The sequence below is a fragment of the Amia ocellicauda genome, chromosome 4, assembly GCF_036373705.1.
Source record: "Amia ocellicauda isolate fAmiCal2 chromosome 4, fAmiCal2.hap1, whole genome shotgun sequence".
Taxonomy (NCBI): domain Eukaryota; kingdom Metazoa; phylum Chordata; class Actinopteri; order Amiiformes; family Amiidae; genus Amia; species Amia ocellicauda.
The window spans coordinates 34,627,496-34,649,088 of record NC_089853.1 but is presented as its reverse complement, the minus strand read 5'-3'; the positions used below and the strand labels follow the sequence as shown (position 1 = coordinate 34,649,088).

General features: G+C 41.3%; 3 protein-coding genes and 1 non-coding gene across 4 annotated transcripts in view; 2 read left to right on the top strand and 2 right to left on the bottom strand.

Moving 5' to 3' along the window:
• Positions 1-1,922, top strand: part of ttc23 (tetratricopeptide repeat domain 23) — a 28,359-nt gene extending 26,437 nt beyond the window's left edge. Inside the window, exon 11 of the mRNA XM_066701952.1 lies at positions 967-1,922. Coding sequence (XP_066558049.1) covers positions 967-1,093 — 127 coding nt within the window. The 3' untranslated portion in view covers positions 1,094-1,922. The remainder of the gene's footprint in view (positions 1-966) is intronic.
• synm (synemin, intermediate filament protein) lies at positions 1,786-14,730 on the bottom strand. Its single transcript, XM_066701951.1, has 4 exons — positions 13,748-14,730; positions 10,996-11,120; positions 7,927-7,997; positions 1,786-7,604 (listed from the first exon to the last, which is right to left on the bottom strand). The coding sequence occupies exons 1-4, from the start codon at positions 14,543-14,545 to the stop codon at positions 5,014-5,016; spliced, it is 3,585 nt and encodes a 1,194-aa protein (XP_066558048.1). The 5' UTR covers positions 14,546-14,730; the 3' UTR covers positions 1,786-5,013.
• Positions 14,544-21,475, top strand: pgpep1l (pyroglutamyl-peptidase I like). The gene is made up of 5 exons (XM_066702854.1): positions 14,544-14,555; positions 14,641-14,817; positions 17,674-17,790; positions 18,126-18,352; positions 19,675-21,475. Exons 1-5 carry the CDS (start codon positions 14,544-14,546, stop codon positions 19,871-19,873), a joined length of 732 nt encoding a protein of 243 aa, XP_066558951.1. The 3' UTR covers positions 19,874-21,475.
• trnav-cac (transfer RNA valine (anticodon CAC)) lies at positions 15,283-15,355 on the bottom strand. The gene has a single exon. It is a non-coding gene; the product is annotated as a tRNA-Val (tRNA).
• Positions 21,476-21,593: the final 118 nt, after the last annotated feature.

Below are 21,593 nucleotides of genomic sequence, written 5' to 3'. Positions count from 1 at the left end.
TGGGGGCCATACCATCACTTCCAGGACTCCTTGTTCTTCTTTACGCTGAAGATAGTTCTTAATGACATTTAATCACACACCTGACTATATGCCTACAAAATCCCTGACTTTGTGCAAGTGTACCTAGAAGAATTGATGCTCTTTTGAAGGCAAAGGGTGGTCACACCAAATATGGATTTGATGTAGATTTGTATTCTGTTCACTCACTTTGCTCTTAGTTAATTGATCAATATAATCTATTAACATGTCTATTTTTGAAAGCATTCTTACTTTACAGCATTTTTTCACACCTGCCTAAAACTTTTGCACAGTACTGTATATATAGTGGTACCGTGGGGGAATGTCCACAGTGCTGGGTACGTAAATAGGTGGGGTCTAGAGAAACAGCAGCTTACAGAGGGCAGGGATATGGTGACTGGAATTGCTATATTTGTACAGTGCTCCGTGACACAAACCAAACACTCAAAACCCAGATCAAATCCTAACTCCTCTTTGAGTCTACCTACACATTTCAAGGGTCCCTTTCTAAATATGTAACTAATCAAAGATGAATGGAACAAATAGCAAAACAATTTAAATCATATTCCTGTTTCAAATCCATGTTCGAAAGCCAATTTTCTTTACCGCGATCAATTATTTTTCACTCTTTGTTGTTCTCTCCACTCTACTCCCCAGTCACTCCTCCCTTACCCACTTCCTGCTTATCGATCTAGTTAAGCACTCACGGGGGATGCAGCTCATCATGTGCTCCCCCCGCTAATAACCTCCCCCAGGATCCGAGAAGGCACAGTTTACCCTGTGGTGGTCCTGTTTCACCACTACAAGCACAGCAACACTAGTGTGTGTGTGTGTGTGTGTGTGTGTGTGTGTGTGTGTATATATATATATATAAATAATGATCAAGATTCGTTGTGGAATGTGGAACACTATACTGTACAACACGTCACCTGTGTTTATTCTTCCCAGGGCTCTGGAGGTTGGTGGGAGACGGCAGAACACAGGCAGTTTGAGAGACAGGCCTCCTTTTTGTGCTGTTGTGCCTTCCCATACTGAACTGGGAGGAGCAAAAGTCACTGATCATGGCTTGGACTAGCACAAGGGGAAGTTCTACACAAATTACAATAAGTAAATGTGTCCTTTAAATGGAAAAGTGATTGAGAATGGGAGAGCTGTATTTTACTAGGCTCTCGGAAGGTACATTTTTCTTCAGTACAGAGTTAAAATGATCACATGTATATTTTTCTAATATCTTCTTCTGAGGTGTGTATTTTGTTAATGAACATGTCTGCTCCAATCTGACCACAAAGGGAGTTGGGTAATTTGGTTCTAATCTGGACATTGGATGCACAGCTCCACGCAGTGAAAGGGCATCACGTTTTCATGACTACTTCAAACAACTAATGGATCTGCATTTCCACTCTGCTATTAAAGACAATATCAAGTTCAAGACTCATTTGGAGGAGTGCCTTGAAAACTGCATGGAGTTTTGCACGTCTTCACCTGGACCCCATAACAAAACAAGAAAGGCAACTTCTGAGTGATTGTGGACAAAACGCATTGGGCACTCTGTTGCAATGTTCTCAGTAAAGCATCTAATTAATTTGCAGGAGGAAAACGTGACCATAGTTAAACTTGAAAACTTTAAATATGGCATTAAAAGAGCTGAGAAGAGGTATGTTGGGAAATCTAACAGCACTACAGGGTGAACTGAAATATTGTTTCAATGGACTGAGGCATAACAGAACAAAACAGAACTTCACTATAAGAACAACACAGACTCGGGAGCAAGCTTTCATGACTTGTTTTTTTATTATTTTTTAACACTAATTTGTGCAAAGACAATTGTGTAAAATGCCAAGCTGCCAAATATATGAAAATGTTTTCAATTTGCTTAATGAAGAAATTAAACGGATGCAAAAGCCTTTTTTTCATTGAAAACCTAGCCTCCCTCTTCCAGTGTACACGAGATAGTAATCTGCCAGATACAGAGCCAGAATCCGGGGGTGGGGCGCAGGGGGATAATTTGGTTCACAAGCCAACCCCTCCCTCCCCCTTGTAAAATGTCTCTAAACAGAGCTTAACTATTCCTGTTGAACAATTTTAAATCAACCCTTGATAAGATTTCACCTTGGACTGCACTGATAAAAATAGGCTAGTATCTGCAGTTAATACCAGTTACACTGTTTCAGAGACTCACTGCAAAGTTATTTGCATTGCAAGAGATATTTGTTAACCATACTACTAGTGCTGCAGGACTACAGGACTCAGTTAAGGTGTTTGAGATCACCAGCTGAGCTGTCATTTCCCAGTGTGTTCAAAAGGACCACAGCATTAAAAGGGGACCTGCTACACAGTGAGTGTTGTTAATGTTATTTAACAACAGGAATGGCTAATACAGGTAGTGTGTAAACTAATGCAATGAGGGAAAACTCCCTGAATGCAAATGTGTGTCCTGTAGTGTATAAACCACACTGGTGCATGAAAAGGAAGTAATGTTAATATTCACACAATAATTCGACTTTTAATTCATGTTGTTCAAGCCTGTATTCTTGGGGGGATGTTTTTGCAGGACATGCACAAACTAGGCAGTACTCATCCGAGCGTTCTCACTTGAGGTGCACAGTCAAAAGAAAGAAATCAGTCCAATCTAAATAATTCAATACTGTTAATACTTTTTCTAGGAACAGCAGTTGCCATTTTGTCTGCGGACTGATGATTCAAACTTCCAGTATCAATTCCACCTGTGTAAAATACCGATGCAGTTTCTTTGGCAGATTGCACACAGCTCTTGAGGAATCCTGTGCTGCAAGTCCGATTTACAGACTAGGAACTGCACATGACAAGAAGTAGTGAGAGAATAATGAAAAGGTGCTGATGAAGCTATACTTACACAATATTTGCAACTTTAAATGCATCTGATGAGGTCACATTCATTACATTCAGCATGTGTGTTTGTATAACTATTGCAAACAGCACAGCACTACTTTGTTTCTTTTCAGAATTCCAACTAATTTTTAATTTGTGCATTTGCGGTTAAAAAAAGCACCCAATTCTGTTCTCCTGTGTAACTCGGATTTTGTAGTCCATACAACCCTTTAATTTAATGGAATAAATTCAATGTCAATTTATTTATTTAGCTGGTTTCCAGAGACTACAAACCAGGCTTCAAAAGCAGTAGGGCACACTTTACAATAATAGGCACCGTTTCTTAATGAATTGCTGTATGAATACCACAGGAATAACACATTAATCAATTTTGCACTTCATGCGTTTTGCCGATAAGCTCATGTATAACAAGGTTAGGGTCAGGGTTAGGAAAAGGGTTACAGACTCAGTTTGGGGTTTGGGCTTATACAAGTGATCAACAGCAGAACTCAGTGGAAATGCGTGAGGCATTCTGGTGGGATTCATACATTCATTCATTAAAAATGCATGCCCATTATTATAACGTGTTCCCAACACTAGAATTTCAGGAGCTCAAAGTGTTTGATTTCTAGTTGTTCAGGATAAGTGTATTTAGGCTTATGAGAGGTTCTGGAATAGCTAAAGCCATTATGTAAACACAACTGTGGGTCACACGTGCTGTGGATTAGTGAAACCTTGCACCCAAAATAACCACAAGTAAAAAAATTGAATTTTAAAAAGCATGCTTTGAGGTTCCAGCCTGCTTTATTCCATAGCAGCGTCAAAAAGAAAATAAACTATCTGTGTTGCAAGCACACTGTAGCCTTAAGTGTTCCCCTAGTCACAAGGACAATGGTAGAACACATGCTAAAAGCTTGTACCTCTAATGCAATTTAAGGATTACAAGATCAACACAGTAAAACAAAAAGAAGAAACTAAAACCTTCATTCTGGAAAGGGTTTCTTACTGTAACACAAAATACCGACCACAAACTGATCAGACCCTTAAACCACATACTTTTAATCAGAAGTTATATTCATATATATTTATGTATTTCTTCACATGAAAAAGTTACTAAATACTCCTATTCTTTGTCAAACACTTGTAGGGGATGAATCACTCCGTTATTCCCATATAAAGCTGTAGTAAATTACATCTGCTGTCCTCAAGTCACACCCTCTGTTGATGGACTGTCTGCAGTACTACCGAGCCAAAACAGGCCAGAGGTGCCAATGAAAGTGACATAATGTCCTACTAAATATTATAGGACCAGGAGAGAAATGTCCCAAACACATACTCTCAATATGTTCATACAGACACAGATTACTAAACAGAGATAGGAAATGGCTATATATGTATGTCACAGGTGATTTCAAGCATTTGAGATTGCAACATACATGAAACGTTATACGAAAAGGCATGTATGTTACACACCTTACTACAAAAGCTTTTATGTATGTATATATACAGCTCTGGAAAAAATTAAGAGACCACTCCAAGTTCTGAAATCAATGTTAAATGATCTCTTTTTCCAGAGCTGTATATATATTTTATTTTGGTTAAAGTTTTTTTTAGACCTGTCAGAATAAAGCTATATTTCGATAAAAGTAATTCAAAAGTAAGTACAAAAAAATAAATGCATATAAAAAAAACAATCAAACAAACAAAACTTTTAGATGCAGAAAACCACAAACAGAATCTTTGGAATTGTGTGCTGCTGTAGAATAGAAACCCCTAACAAAACAAAATTATGCTCCTCTAAGGATTAAAATACATGTCGAAGTTATATTGCAAATTGCTTATAATTAAACAAGCATTTTTTATTTTATGTAGGGCAGGGCTTAGAAGCTCAGCCACTATAAAAAAATGTTGTCTTGTTTTAAAAAACTAAATTAAGCATAATTCAGCAATGATATTGTTAGGATAAAATGCCTCAAGAATATTTAAAGGCTTTCTCTAACATAGATTAATATATTTTCACTTAATTCTGGGGCTATAGGTGATTTAAGATATTAAACCATAGTGCTGCCACTATTATCATCATCTTAGCTATTGCTAGCACATCAAAATACAGATTACTGTCAACAAAATCATACTATGAAATCTTAACTAATCTTCCTCAGTGCTGTCAAGGTAAATAGCTGCAATTTTCCTTTCCTCACTTATCACTGAACGGGGATCCACTATTCTTTGGGTCTGTACCACTCTGGTAAAGGCATGCTGCTCAGCTGTATGGTCTTTGCTGGGATTCCACATCTCCATCTGTTCCTCCCTCTCATTGCCAAAGGAAATCACTTGGCCCTCGTCATCACTTCCCGTCACCCTCTGCACATAGCTGTAGACACCCTCTCTCACTTCCCTGTCATTGGCTCCCTCAGTGAGCTCAGCCTGTGAGTAGAACACTTGCGCTTCATGGGGGCCACTGCTAGTGGCTGTCGACGTAACCTTGGTGACATCCATCTGAAAAGTGAACGACTTTTCAGTAGGACTTAGTTTAATGTGTTTGACTGTTTTGTTGACTTCATTCACTGACTCCCCTGTGCTGGTGCTTTCTGGTTCCTCGCTCTCAGACACCCAAGACATACCTTGCACTCTCACATCTTGATTTCTACCGACTTTAACTGTAAACTCTCTGTCATCATCCCCAGAGGAGAAAAGACTCTTTTCTCCTCCCTTGCCTCTGATTCCTGGGTGCATTTCTGGATTGGCGAACTGTCGCCCTGACATGATCTGCTCCTCAGAAGACTCAACATTCTGTTTTTCCCACAGTCCCGAATCTTCTAGATTTTGGGGAACATTGATTTCTGCAACAATGGTGACCAAGCCGCTGTCTGAAGACTGCTGCACTTTTCTGATGTCGACTGCCACGTTGTCAGAACCCTCCTGACCGTTTCTGTTCAAAATCTCAAATTCTTCTTTTAAATTGTCCGACATTTTACCCTGGAGATGATCCAAAGCCCCTTTCAGCTGCTGCTTGGGATCCACTGCATCCTCTTTCAAGATTTCGAGCACCGACTCCTGAACTCCATGGGGGACTTCAACTTCTTCTTCTATGATACACTCAGGGAAACTGTCCCTGGCCAATCTGTGTTCACCACCAGTTGTTCTCATGCTTGTATGTACATGTGTGGTTCTGTAAATGTCTTCATCTGCAAAGCTTTGGCCATGGCTAGACATTGGCTCCTCCTGCCAGTACCTGTCCTCCGCAGATATGTCATGGGCCACTGCGTACTGCTCGTAAGATGCAAATCCGCTCTCCTCGTGCTCTGAAAGATTATCATCAGGTGTGGAGACGAAATACTCAGTTTCTTGGACCTGAGTGATGAATGGAGAATTCAGGTCAGTGGCACCTTGCTGAAATTGCTTAACCTTCCTGTATTCTCCAGTGGGCATGGAGACTTTTGTGGATTCGGTGCTGATCTCCAATGGTTTGGCCGCCTGAGGAGCATTCTCCAACTCTTCAATCTGGAAGAACATTGATGAGGGCTTAGAGAACTGAGGTGGGGGATTCTCTTCATTTTCCTCATCACTGTGAGCCTCCAGGGGTTCCTCAATGATCTCCACATTGACCGCCTTGTTCTCCAGGTTCTCTCCTTCCTTCAGGCCAAGACTGAGAAGGTTCTCAATCATGCTTCCGGTTGGGGTTCCCTTAATGTCTTCCAAAGCAACTTTCTTGACCCCCTTGTTGAGAAGTTCATCCAGGACTGAATCATCTGAGATGTCCAAATTCTCCTGTACTTTAGACTCCAGGACAATCTCAGTCTTCATTTTTCCATCTCCTCCCTTTATTTTCTCAATATGGTAAGTGATCTTGGAGTCAGGGGAGGAGCTGAGCATTGTTTCCAAACCAGCTGGTTTCACCACCTTGTCAAGGATTTCTTGCATGGATATCGTATCTAATATCCTTTCTTCAATGGTTGCATTCTTCATGTCCTGCTGGTATTCTGGAACTGTCTGCTTAACATCCTTGTGAGGTTTAATCTCTGATTCCCAAGTGTATTTATCTGAAACTTGCCCTTGCAATTCTTCCTCTGCAAAGCCCGCTTTCTTGACGCCTGTGAGGTTTTGAAGGCCCTGCAATGTTACCTTTACTTCTCCACTGTCTACAGCTGGTGCCATTTTCACAGGGAAGACGTGTGCTTTCTCACTTTCTTCTTTAGACTTTATAGTAACAATTTTGATGTCTTTGACATTCCCTCTGCTCTCTTCCTGTATCTTACTAGGTGATGTAACTTTCACCATTCTTCGCTGGATCTCTTCCACTGTGGACTTCTTGTCTGCTGTGGGTGAAAGCCCAGAGCTAGTCCTGGAGGCACTGGCCAAACCCTGAAGGTTAACAGTTGCATTTGCTACATTTTTTGTGTTCACAGTTTGTTCTTCTATGATTTTCTTTTGGATTTCTGTGCTCTTTCTTTGAGGGAGATCAGTCTTGGAAGCAGTGGAGATCTGTGAGGCTTTGACAAAAGAGGGAATGTCTCTTCTGGCTGTGGAACTTTGCAGAACTCGACTGGAAACACTTACTGGGACAGATTCTGTGACTCCGTAACTTCTAAACTGACTTGACCTGGAGGCTGTATTCACAATTGGTGCCTGCTCCTTATATTTGACTTCAGGACGAGGGGTGATTGGATACTGTTTCCTTCCATCTTGCCTGCTCACAAACTGCTTTGCTGTGTATGTGTGAACTGGCTTCCTCATATCTAAGGAAAGAAAAAGAACATTTCAAGGTCTGCAGTCTGTTTAAATTCTGTGTCAGAAACATTAATTATACATAGTCTTGTCATAGTTCTATGTTAACACAAAAATAGTAACAGCCTTAAGATAAACTGATTCTTTTTAATTAGAATTTGCCCACAAGTGTAGTATTTTAACGAAAGCAGATGTTGACCAGAATCAAAGCATCACAGTCAATGTGATTTGCATTGCTTATACTTTTCTGTAACCACAAAATCAGTGGACATTGTATTACACAGTCGAATACGGACAATAAAGCGAATGTGACATGAAGTACAAGGAGTATACCTGTTGTTCTTTGGGCTTCCCTGATGGACTGATCTGTCCAAAGATCTCTTCTCTCTCCTTCCAGCAGTGCCCTGTGGAAAGTACAAAACAGCCGCACTCAGAAATAAGCAACAGGCTGTCAAGTCTAAGGCATATCATGTAGATAGAAAGAGACAAACTGCCCACAATAGATTCAATGAGTTGACTGTGATATACTAAACTAGCTCCAATAACAACAGTTAGAATTAGTAAGATGAACAAACTAAGACTAACAAACTACTGATAATTGCTGCAAGTTTTTGCACCCAAACCACAGAGGTTTTCAAACATGCAAAATTCAGGTTCAGGAAAGTTTGTTTTGTACAACCACAAAGCCTCCAGGTAATTATTACACGATTTACATGAGCCTCACGTAGGATAAGATTGGATTTGGCCATTTCCTAACTTTTTGTTTCATGAGAATAATGTTAAATGTTTTATATAACAAACAAAACATGAAAACTGATCTGTAAAATGTTATGCCATACATCATCAACACATATAAAAAGTGTTATTTATGTAGCAGCACTACTTCTCTCCTTAAATATGACTTGGAAGTAGGCATCTAATAGTGCTATCCAAAGCACATGAAACTGCTGAGAATAGCATGTGAGTCACAGATAGGTAATGCATGCCTATTAATACTGTCAACTTACTTGGACACTCCCTTCATCTGGTCTGCTCTTTAGCCCAGAGACGGCCCGTTATGTAATTAATACTTTAATGTCTGCATTTAAAAATATGCTGTTATATTCATACTTTAGTAAGAGTCCTGTTTTCTCTATGATTGTGACTCCGGCGAGTTCTGCTCAGTCTTGGCATTTTACAGCAGCTTGAACAACAGAGGCATTGACAACAGGACAGCACATTGCCTACGCACCTGTTTTTCACTTGAGCATTGTGTCTGTCCTTCCGGAGCACAAGACCTAACCTCAATCACTGTTTAATCTACATCTTTCATCTTCCTGTCTGAAGCATTCCCTATAGTATTACAGCTGCAACACAGTGGGAAGCAGCTTCAGCTCCAGAATTAGTTTATTCTGTGATAGTCCTGGCAAATGAATGCATGTCTCCTCTAGATTTAGTTCACCTAATGGGTGAAAAACAATTTTCGAAAGAAAATATACTTTAATTTTAGTGACACGTCAAGCCCAGAAAGAAATAGCTGGAGTGAAAACAGCCTAGTTTGTCAGCACCACAACTGTAAACACTGAGGAGTCCAGTATGAAATATATATACGTCATATGCAGAGGTAAATTGGAATAATATATTTTTATCAAGTCTGGTCAAGGTTTGTGACATAGACCTCACACTGGATTCTTAAGGGTTAAAAGATTATTGCACAAGAAATGCTGCTGGCATTTTGGCAATGTATGCTAAAACACAGAAGACAATAATTAAAGGAGGAGTAAGTGATGTGCAATAATAAAGATTAGGTTCACAAAAAGCAAATTGTACATTCGTATTGTATTTTCTGGGTAGCTCTTATAATTTCCAACTATCACCAGAAAGAGTTAAATGCTTTAGTGAGCGCTACTGCCAAAGTTAAGAGCAACAGTTGTTCTGTTGCTAGAGTGAGGTATGAAATCACTATAAATACGTGCCAAGAAATACATACTATATGAAATGGCGCTGTGGAACATTACACAGAGCTCTGACAGCCTTTAACGTTAACAAGCTAACACAATCAGCCATCAAGAAAAAAAGAAAAGGATTTTTTGTTTTAATCCTAGTTGTAATGGCTTAAGGAAGTCTAAGGGCAGACTTCCTCCTCCAGGTTAACAAACTCTAATCATATTGACTAGGATGTTTCCCATCATCATCGGACAGTAAACATGTTCAATAACGGAACATCTTTGTTTTGTTTTCAATATTGTATTTGATTTTCCATACAAGAAAAGTCTTTGCAGATGCTTAGTAGCACAAATTGGAAAATCCTGTTCTTGCATTCACAAGAGGACTGTTGCAGTTGTTTGTTATTGCTGTTGCACCTTCTCTGAATATGACAATCCACAATTCCAGCTGTGAAAGCTCTATTAGCAGCTCAACAGTATCACACTCTATTGTGACTAAAACCAGAGATGTCAAACTCCCAAAGGGCTGCCTGCAATCTGACATTTCCACCTGAGCATACCATCACTAAGCTAAGACGAGCTAAGAAGAGTTAAGCTGTTTTTCCCCCTCTATATTTCACGTATGTTGATGGCTGGTGGCAGGGTTTTTCTACCCTTGCAAGCCTTGGTAGTACACACTGCGAGAACTCAACATTAAAGGCCCATGAAAAGAATAGGTTTTTCGCCCAAAATATTAGCTACCAATCTCCCACCACCACCATCTCTCCTTGCCAACAAAGCTACTTTTGGTGAATAGTGTATTTTAAGTCAGTGCCGCAGATCTCATCAATAAGGTATAAAATAACTCGTGATCTTGGACATATCCTTTGGAAAATAACTAATGGAGATGTAGAATGGGAGTACTGTATAGCAAAATACTGAGAACTCTCATTTTCTCTCCTAAATTCCAATGTGATCAACTTCCATTTGTGTCTTCTGGTTCTGGTTTGCATGATCAAATTGTTGTTGTTGCTTTGCTGTACTTTCTCAGCTCGCACACCCACCCATTCTCCTCTCTTGCACCCCAGTGATGGACCAGCTTTACTGGCATGCACCCCTATTATCTACTAATTATCTATTTGCTTTACAACCAACTTGCTGTTAACTCCAGTACAACAGAACTTCACAGGGACACTGTGGAAGATTAGATCACAGGAACATATTTTATTGTTTTGTGCTTCATGCTCACTATTTAAAATATTATAATGCTAAACTTCATTTGGTGTATTGCGTATATATGCTATATTGTATAGTAATTTATAGTTGCCTTTTTCCAGTACTCTACAATACATACCCTTCGCACCAAGTCATTGTTTACAGTTCCTTTTTGAATGTTGACTTGGACAAAATAATAAGAATTAGTTTCCTCATGGAGTTTAAGTAGTCATTTGAGTTCCTTTAGTTTATCCTAGGATGTTTGTCCATTTAAATCCCTTACCTGTAGGCAGCAACCTCCAAGCTGAGACCCATCTTAACCTGCATGAGCTCCTGGTGGTCTTTCAGTTTCTCTGCAATAACAGCGGCCAACGCCTTGCGCTCCTCCTCCAGCTGCTCAATGGTCACCTGGGGGAACAGAACACTGTGTTGGGCTCTGTTGACTGCATTGTTTCTCCCTCCCTTCATAGCCCAAGAGCAAGACAACAACCAGCAACATTATCCGGTTATAGATTCAGTCCCCTTAAGTGACAGTGATAACAAGTCTGATATATACTCCTTTGAAGCTTTTGAGGTTTTGAGCCACCCGAGATCCAGGTTTTTAGGTTTGTGTAAAACAAAATGGGCAGATTAAGACCAGCAACAACAAAGGGTATAATCAGTTTAGGTGAACTGTTAATTATTCAGTCTATACCAGTGTCTGTATTGGGCATGTATTAGTGTCCTTACACTTGTGACGTGATGAATTATAATTCCACAAACAAAACTAGTTGAAAAATAAAAAAGACCCTTCCAGCCTCCAGTACTGGACCCTGATGTGTCATATTGGTTTGCAGGTATGTATTTATTGGTGGCATTTATGTGCAAGGGAACCCTGTCTCATTCTCCTGAGATTTTGAATGTATATGTTCTGGCAGTGCTGCTTCTGCTGCACAGCTGTCTACCACTCCCAGAGACTCCCTTGCTGGCTTTTCTGTCATGGCTAATTTGTGGAGGGCAGATGGTTAACTGGCTGGAAGCCTGCTGACTCCATAGGAGGCTGATCCCTTGAACAACCCTAATAAATCAAAGAAAGGTTGTAGCAGGTAAACAACAGCAGGCCGTGTCTTTGGAGGTTTGTCCATGCCTGTGTTTCTGCAGAAGTAAAAGGACATGATGCATGCACACTCCACTGAGAGAAGCCACTGGACTGAGCCATGGCGAAAGCAACATACTGACAACTCCATATTCTGGACCAGATCCCACCCCAACACATCAAGAGATCAAAGGGCAAGATCTTTTCACAAATGTAACATCCTTGATTTATAGACAAATGCATAGAATCCATACTGCAGCTTGGGTCTCCCTGAGGATGAAACATATTTCTTAACATGGCTCGTAATGCACAAGATTACTTGACCCACGGGCTTAAATGTTGTCGTCTCTCTGGCAGGTTATGAGGATTTGTGAACCAGCTGGGAAACAGGGTTTAAGAGGCTAGTGCAGCTAACAGCATTAACCACTGTGGGGGTAATATGTTTGAGCTGACAAGCTGCATGTGGCTAATTCAATTTCTTACAGTCTAATGTGATGTTTAGCCCTGGTGCAGCAGGACCGCTTTCATTTGGTGACTCGGGTCTCCCATGAAGCACTGCACAGACACCCATAAAAGACACATTATTCTATATGCTAGAAATATCATTACCCATTGCAAACTACAAATACAGGTTGTAGCTTTCCATTCACGATTTATAGCCTACTGCTCCTAAAGGGGCTATTTCTTATCAACACCAAGACCTATAAAAGCCAACATGACCGACCTGGTCTGGTTCGCAACAGGTGCTGGATTAAGTTGTGTATTTACTGTTGCGTACACATAGTGGCCCCTGTGTGGATACACAGAACAATTTTTAAAGTCGGATAATGATACCACTGAAACTTAATTACAAACTCATCTGTCACCTTTCTCATGAGCTCTTACCCTTTGCCATTTTAACCAAGTCCATACTGTGATTTCAGCAGCATGACTGCAGGAGAGCCTGCGTGTGTTTGTTCTGCTAAAGAGGGGCAAAGTTGGCCATTTCCACTGATAATGTAACCCAGTATTTAAAATAAAAATGCTCATAAAAACAAAACTATATGACATAAAAGGCTAGGTATTCCACATAGGCAACACATGTCAATCTATCATTAAGAAGGGTAGTTTACCCATGACTCACGAATCTGTTTTTAGTGTATATTATCAAAACATCAAGTGCTTTAGCTTATTTCCAGTAGGTGTATTGAACTAAATATTTACCAGTAAAATGTGTCACTGAACAGTTAATAAAAAGGTACATACCATCTCACATTAAATGAAGACTGTATATATATATAAACCCGAGTAAGACAAACCTATACACAAAAAAGTACTGGAATTAAAACATAAACACACACAAAATACTGCAATAGGGTCTTTGATGACCTACATCATACCACACCCCAATTATTACCCTGCCCTGAGGATGGCATTGGCCGAGATGGTATTTCTACTCCAACACAAAGGGATTGGATTGAAAGTGGCCCTCTCATCTGAGTTCTAATGAGTGTTGCGTGTGCAGATCTGTCTGGAAATGTGTAAATAGGCACATTATACTGCCTGTGAGTAATTCTCCAGTCAGAGCCTGCTAGCTGTGCTGCATTTGGCAGTGTGCTGTGTGAGCTCAGACGCCCCGGGGGGGGGCACTTCACACACAACAAACCCCACTGTGTAGGATCGGGCTACTGGGAATGAGCTAACGGTACAGCTGATGATCGCATATTTCTATTTCTGACGAGATTGTGTGTTTTCATTTGTTCTAAACTGACGATTAAGGATACTTTTATTGTGTATCATTTCACTGTCTCTGGCGTTATCATCCAGCCCCTCATAAGCAGGCACTACTCACAGTAGCACATTTGAACCATATTACATGAAGCTAGACCCCCCATGTATAAAGCAATAACTAAAACTTGATCAACAGACCCAGAACAAGCACAGTGTAGTTAGAGAGTCCAGAGACAGAACTGGAACCAACCTGGTACTGGTCGAGCTGCACGACGAAGTTGTCCTGCAGGTGAATGAGCTCGTCCTCCAGCTGGATCTGCAGCTGGCCCTGCCTGTCCGCCTCCGCCCGCAGCTTCTCAAACTCGGAGGCGCACTGCATCTTCTCCCGGCGCAGATCCTGCAGTCTCCTCTCGTCCAGCCGGATGGACTCCTCCAGGTCCTCCACCCTCTTGCGGTACACGTCAAACGTCTCCATCCAGGACTCGGACAGGGTGAGCGCGTATTCCTCCACTTCTTCCATGGTGAGCGCTGGGGGGCCCTGGTACTTCTGGGTGAAGACAGGCAAGGCGCTGCAGTGGACCTGCTCTCGGAGATGGACCATGTCGCGCCTGTGGATGTCCTCCAGGGACTTGTACTCATCCTGTAGCTGAAACAAGCGCTCTTCCAGTGCGGCGTTTTTCTTCAGGGCTTGGTTTAAGTCCCTCTCGCACCCTTGCATGTCCCCATGGATGTCTTTGCAGACCCCGGACTCTTCACAGCAAAGCGCCTGGACCAGCTGGAACTCTCGCCAGAGCTTCTCCCGCTCCATCTCGGCTCTGGACTTCTCCAAAGCCAGCTGCCCCACCGTCTTCCTCAGCTCCCGGAGCTCGGCCATGTGCTGATGTTCCCCCTCCACCGTCCTCTGCTGCCGGATGGTCCTGATCTCCGTGATGAGGAAGGCATTTTCTTGCTCCAGTTGCTTCACCCTGGACAGATACTGACTGAGCCTCTTATTGAGCTCTTGAAGCTGCAGCTTCTCGGTCTCAAAGGTTCTCCTAAACTGCAACATGCTTTCTGAAGTCAGTCGAGACCAGTCTGTAAGTGGAAGCAACTACAGGTTGCAGTCACTTGTTTTCTCGGAGGAAAAGTGTGATTGATGAGCAGGTCAGCCTGGTGTCACGGACAGGAGCGCAGCCGGCGTTGTGTGCGCTGGCGCTGCTGGACGGGCGGCCGGAGTCAGCGCTGCGGCTGCGGGAGGAGGGTCGAGCCGCACAGAGCCGCTCATTGGCAGCCCTGGCACTGGGGACAGCTCTGAGCTTTGCGAGAGACTGGCACTCCCAAGTGGAGGGACCTCGTCAATGCAGTCAGGAATAGCAATAGTGTTGCCCTGTAGGACTGCTGTTCAAGCATCATTTCTGTAACACTGTCCTGTGCTCTGATCATATTCCAGGATTAAATGTCAGCAAACCAGCATAAGTGCGGGATCAGTCCAGAATTGCCCTGCTTTTTTGGAAAATCTCAACATGTTTATAGGAGTTTGTTGACAGATCGATAGCTACAGTCTGCAGGGTTTGGGGATGACACTATCCTTACTACTTTTTTATTTTCTTTTTTAATCAGTACTAAAAGTGATGTACTATGTTTTTGTAATTATTCGACAATAGTATATTGCGTTATTTGTACTATGCACGCATGCAAGCTTGCTATTGATCCAGATGGCAAAGCGAAGAGGGCGTTACTATTCAAATAAGGACGGCATGAGGAGAAGGAGCAATAGTGACAACGTGTGTGTTATGCATTAAAAAGTGTTTCCGCCCGGGGTCGAACCGGGGACCTTTCGCGTGTGAGGCGAACGTGATAACCACTACACTACAGAAACCGCCTTTTGATTGACAATAGTCTCAACCAATCAGTGTTAAGCACAGGGCTGTTTTTGAAGTGCAGCGGCGCAGGTGTAGACGCTGGTATTTCGAGAAATGGTCCAAACCGGAGCTGCAGTTGTTGATCGTCACACATTTGTGTTGTATCTCACAATCACAAGCAGGTCGTTTTACTGCATGTAGACTAGACTACTTTCAGGTGAAGCATGTCAAGAGTGACTCGCAGTGCGCAAACAAACACTGCGAAGTGCGTGGAAAGGTTAGTTTAGTAGCTTATACACGTATATATAGACTCTATATTAAACATACTGCACATACAGCGAATGCAATGTACTTGAATCGCCAGGCTAGTGTCATTTCAGTGCATAATTGAAATCAAGCTTGGAAAAACAATGAATGAATACATGCAATCACGGGAATGGGCGGAGCGCAGAGTTAGCGTTGTATAATGACGGGGGCGGCGGACGGAGGGGCGCACTGAGCCCGCATGGCATCCGGGGAGCGAGTCGTGCTGCTTTTAACCGGTGGGTTTAACTAAAAGCACACAGTCAACTCAAAGGGAACCAGCTCGGATTGGGAGAAATGATCCTGCGTGTTTTTGCGCCCTCTAGTGCCCATATTGGGATTGATCTGTGGAGGGTGCAGCCGTACATACATTTTACAGATTCGTTCAATTGGTTAAATTACTGAGGTTTCATTTTAATAATAATAATAATAATAATAATAATAATAATGTGTTGTTTTTCAGGGTTTGCTCCATTCAGACAGTACCTGGTGAATCCCAGCTGGCAGGCAGTGCAGGTGATGTAGAAACCATTACAGTTCAAACTCCTTCAGTCTAACCTCGACTTTGTATCAAGATTATAATTTCATAGAATAATTTGAGAATATAGTACAACAATTATATTAATATCAATTGAAACCAGAACATTCTGGACTGAGTGGTGTATTAAGTTAAACAAATACAAACGCAAATATTAATACATTTTCTTGATATTGGAACATGTTAGAATATAAAACTACGGTGTGTGAGTGTGTTGGTGGAGGGTCATTGCAATAACAAGAGGACATGGAAGTAGATAGTTTAATTCATAATCAAATCAAAGAGACAATGAAAAAGAAAAAGAAAAACTCTGTTGCCAGCCTCAGGGGAGTTTTACTTTAGTTTCTGTCAGCTGTGTTATTGAGTGTGGCTAATCAATGTTTCCACCAGAAACAAAGAGTGAAACTGCTTGTTTGGGAATCAAAACACACCAGGCCCAGCTCCTCTAGTTAACACATACTTGAAGGCAAACATTGAGCTCATGACAGACAAAGCCCTCTGTCTGATACAGCTGAGCCTCGCCTTTGAAGGCCCTGCCAAGCTGAGACTTCTGGGATGTTATTGAGATCCCTGGAGCTCACTCACATTGTCTCACCCGCACTTCCCATAGCACACAGAGAAAGGGCATGGATGGGTTGGAGGATAACAGTATTTCATTAGTTCATTCCCAGGAAGGAATAAAAGCGTACTTGTATTTACTGGTGTTTACTGAACCTCACAAAAGTGGAATAATTCAGAAATGGATACTTGTATTCAGTATCCTTTTGCAGAATGCTATAATTTTCACATTGGTTGGTTGGTTTAATGGAAGGTGATACACATGATACACACATGTAATTTGTGTATTGTAAAATGTTATATTGCATTTAGGAATTTATAATAATCATAATAAACATTAGCAGGTCTTCTTTCTCTATAATTGTTGATCATTGGCAATTTTTCATTTCCAGTTAAAACATTAAGTTGTTAAATTGTTTCATCACTCTTGTTACAGTTTAATTTTCAGTATCTAAGATTCTTTTCCCTGTCAGAAATTATGACTTTCCCTTCTCGGTAGGGACTAAGGAAGGATCTTGTAAAGTCTTACATGATGTGGTGTCTGTAGCTCTGAATACATGTGTCAGCACTCTTCCCTCGCTTCCTCACCGTTCTCATTAAAAAGGGTTTGTAACGGCGAGTCGCCCAGCTGAGGTAATGTCTCTGGCCCCCTGGTGGTTCAAGCACTTAAAAACATCTGCACATTAAATCACTCAGCATAGTGTGCAAACAGGAATTTACACACAACTCAGGGTTATGATTGCTTAACAGTTACAGAATCCCAGCACTCTTGCATTGCGCACTGTACTACATCATACTGAAGAGAACTGGTTACATGAATGCAGGACTAACACTTTTTAAATTGCTACTAACACTCTCCCCAACACACACACACACCCTGCAGTTAGTGTGTGTTGCTCTCAGGGGTGAGGTTAACACACTCTTATGTTCTCACAGGGTTTGGAGGAGGCCGGGCTGGGAGAGGATGTGGAACTGCATATTAAGGAGCTGCCAGTGAGCTACAGCAAAGCTCAAGAGCTAGTTGTCAGTCTGTGGAAAACCTTCCGGCCCCAGGTACCCTGTCCCCAGAGAAAGTGTTTGCAACAAAAACCATGCAGTGTGTTCATGTCAAGTGCAGAATAGCAAACTAAGTTACACCTTTTCTAATTATGAAAAGAGTATTTTAGGCTTTGGAATTTGATTTCAGACCTTAAGTGTAAATAACTTATTCCTCAGTATTGTTTTCCCAAAATTATATTTTGTTTGTGCCCAGCATGAAACTATACAAAATTACAAAACAATATACCGTAAAGTCACACACCTCTGTGCTCTTACAAGGTAAACAACTTAAAGCAGGACATATCTACCCTCTCTAATCAAGGCTTCATTTCATTTGGTGTGCTTAAAAGCTGGCAGTCCATGTGGGCATTGCCCCGGGATGCAGGGCCATTATGGTGGAGCAGAGTGGCAAGAACCAGGCCTACAAAGAGCGAGATGTACGTGGGGTCTGTCCTGCCAACTACTGCTGCATTGAAGGGGGGCCGGAGAGAATTGACTCGGTCATCGATATGAAGTCCCTGACTAGACACCTGAGGAAGCTGGGGCTGGACATCATTTACTCTAGGGACGCTGGGAGGTATAGATCTATGCCCATCAATATACAGTTATTAATACAGATCTTAATCGAGTCTAAAGCCTGATTTATGCATCTGCGAAGATACACGCACTCCTCTGAAATCTCTACGCGTTGCATGTCACTGTGGTCCTGTGAGTCAAACAATCACTGATTGGTTGAGCAGGGAGATTCTGAGAGCCGTGGCCAAATGCTTAGTGGTGGGTCAACTGGTGTACAATGTATGACTATAGGCGCTGCAGCAGGTCAGAGAAACGATTTGGTGACATACGAGTATGTATATGCATTTCGTGGATGAGGAGATGCATTTTAAACAGACTGTACTCACACTCATCTGGCCTGGACATGTGCAGAGGTCTCACAAAACTTTGGGTCTCAGTTTGTGTCATTCGTAATTTCCTCCACATAATGAGTATTTTGTCCCTTGAAATGCAGTAAGGAAAAATACATTTTGTGCATCAGTCGACCTCTCGCCAGGTGACTGATCAAGGCATTGGTTCAGAGACCTGTGTCTGCAACGTGATCAAGACCAAATTCCAAAGGAAAGTTAGAAACTTGATGAGCCGATCAGGACAGGCAGACGAGAGCTATGTCAGGTGTAAATCTAATACAATAAACGATGATAATTAATAGGCTACGTGATGTGTAGAAAATGTATTTCACCAATCAAGATGATTATAATTCTTTCACAATTACTGACTTTATTACAAAGCCCATAATGTCGTCTCCATTATATTCAGTATAGGCTACAGCATAAACTGTGGCTGAAATGCCATATTTATTTTTAATTAAAATATTTTGTAACATACAAGAACGGATATACGGGAGAAATTCACATATGCAGAGATACTTACTTTTGAATTGCAAAATCTGCACAAAAAGCGACTATGGCGGTTCTCTAAGTCTTTAGCCAACTATAGGAAAACAATATAGATCTGTACATACAGGATGCAATTTGTATCTGTATGTGTGCGTCGCTTCTGTAACATGTCATTAACAGTATGCATTTATTTACATCCATACAACACCATGCCCACAACACCTTGGCACCCCCGCCTTCTGTCGGTTTGTGTTTCTTCTTCGTTTTCTGTAGATTGCGATGTGTTAATGTGACACCTCCCCTATGTACACGCTAACGTTACGTGCAAATATGTTGGCAGACACCTATGCGAATCTACGCAGAATCAGCCTTAACTGTATGGATATATTTTAAGTTATCACTACTTCCTCAAACTATTTTCAAAACACACCTGCTGTTCTGCAGCTTCCACTGCACGTCAATGGTGTGGCTGTGCAATTGCAGACCTGTCATGTCTCCCTTCCAGGTACCTTTGTGATTTTGTCTACTACACCTCTCTGTACCACAGCAGTGGGAGAGCAGCCCTCATTCACATCCCCACCTCAGGCAGCCTGACTGCCACAGGGAGGCTACTGCCCAGCCTGAAGACCATCATTCAGACCATGCTGCAGCAGATAGAGGAGACAATGTGCTTTTCTTCACAACACATACAGGACAGACTCTAATGGGCATGTGGTAGATAAATGATTAATGCAAGGATTGTGTTCTTTTTTATACAAAATGGTTTTGTGTAGATTGTTAAGCTACACACAGATCTCATCGTGTTGGTGAAGAAGGAGCAGTTATATGCTAGCTTTAGTATCCTGCCAGCTTATCAGAACCCCTTGAAGTCAGTCGCTGATGGAGTGGCACTCGTACAACTTTTGATCATTTACGAAAGTACAGAAATAAGGTATTCATTTTCTTCTTCTGTGAAACATGGTCAAAACCGAACACACGGTTTTACCTTTCCTGGAAGTACGTTTGGAATCGGTAAATTTCCTGGAATATGACAATCTTCCTATTAGCCTCGTTTCCAGCAGGAGTAGCAGGGTGGACTGAAATGCTGTAGTTCTCCTGCAGATCCATCATCCCATCTATTTTGCCATTTAACTGCATTTTTTGCTACTTGTGACTGACTTTCTCTCTTACGGTTTTTAAATTAACAGTTCTGTCTACCTTGGACAGTAAATCAGTGCACATGGAATCGTCTGGGAGAAATCCAAGAAGAGTAAAAATGGAATGGAGTAGATTTCCAAGAAATAGAAACCGTATTGTGAGATTTGCCGATTTCACTCAAGAGAAAATCTGACCCAATGCATACTACCTGTTCTCGCCTATTGCTTTGAAAGCTGGGTATTAACATGGAAATGAGACTCTAGACAACAAAAAGCATGGAAAGATGCATCCTTGGAAAGACAAGACATACAAAATCTAATAACTGGATAAGGGGGAAAAAACTCAATTATGTAATGTTATTTAAAGAGCAAAGATTAAATGGCAATTTTCCAGGTACATTGCCCGAAGAAGATGGGATGATGAGATAAGGAGATTTGTTGGCATAACTTAGACAAGAGAAACTGCAGATCAACATCAAGGGGAAGCCTTCAACCAGCAGTGGATTGACAAAGGCTGATGATGATTGATACACACGCACACGCACATGCACACGCACACGGTGGTGTCATTCCATCACTCTATGGCTTTCAGTGTGGAGGTGCTGGTGGAAGATTGCCAGATGTGGATGATTGAAAAATTCAGCTAAAGCCTCAGAATGCACTTAAGGATTGTCCATTCTTTACAACACACACTGTCACCCCATTCCCATTCTCATTGGTCTAATATTGTTATGGACCAGGGATTGAATTATTTTCTATAGGCGCAAATGGAATAACCTCATTATTTCCCAATCGAATAAAGCGGTTTGGACTTTTTTGGACACTACAGAATAAAAACATGTGTTGACTCCTGATGTTCTGTTATATTACAAATGGAAAAAGCAATCAGCACAAACACGGGACAGGACCATCATTAAGGCATGGTGTAAAATAGGTGACCATCAATAATAAGAAATGCATACATATATTAAAAATAATCATGACAGTTGTCTTTGCATACAGAATTTGTTTTTATTTAACTTAAATCTTGTAGTACTTGTAACTACTAGAAAAAAGCAAGAATAGGAGAAACTAAAATCCTCTTCTGCTTCTGCCATTCAAAATAGACAAAGTTTCTTTTTTTCCCCCATAATGTAAAGAATTCATAATATATTGATAACAGGAATAAATTCTTACAACAGAATATACAAAAAACATTTGAAACTTTTTTTTCAATCTACTGAATCATTTTAATATAAACACAGGAATTTGTATGAATAATTTACACACAGCAAATTCTTTGTAACAA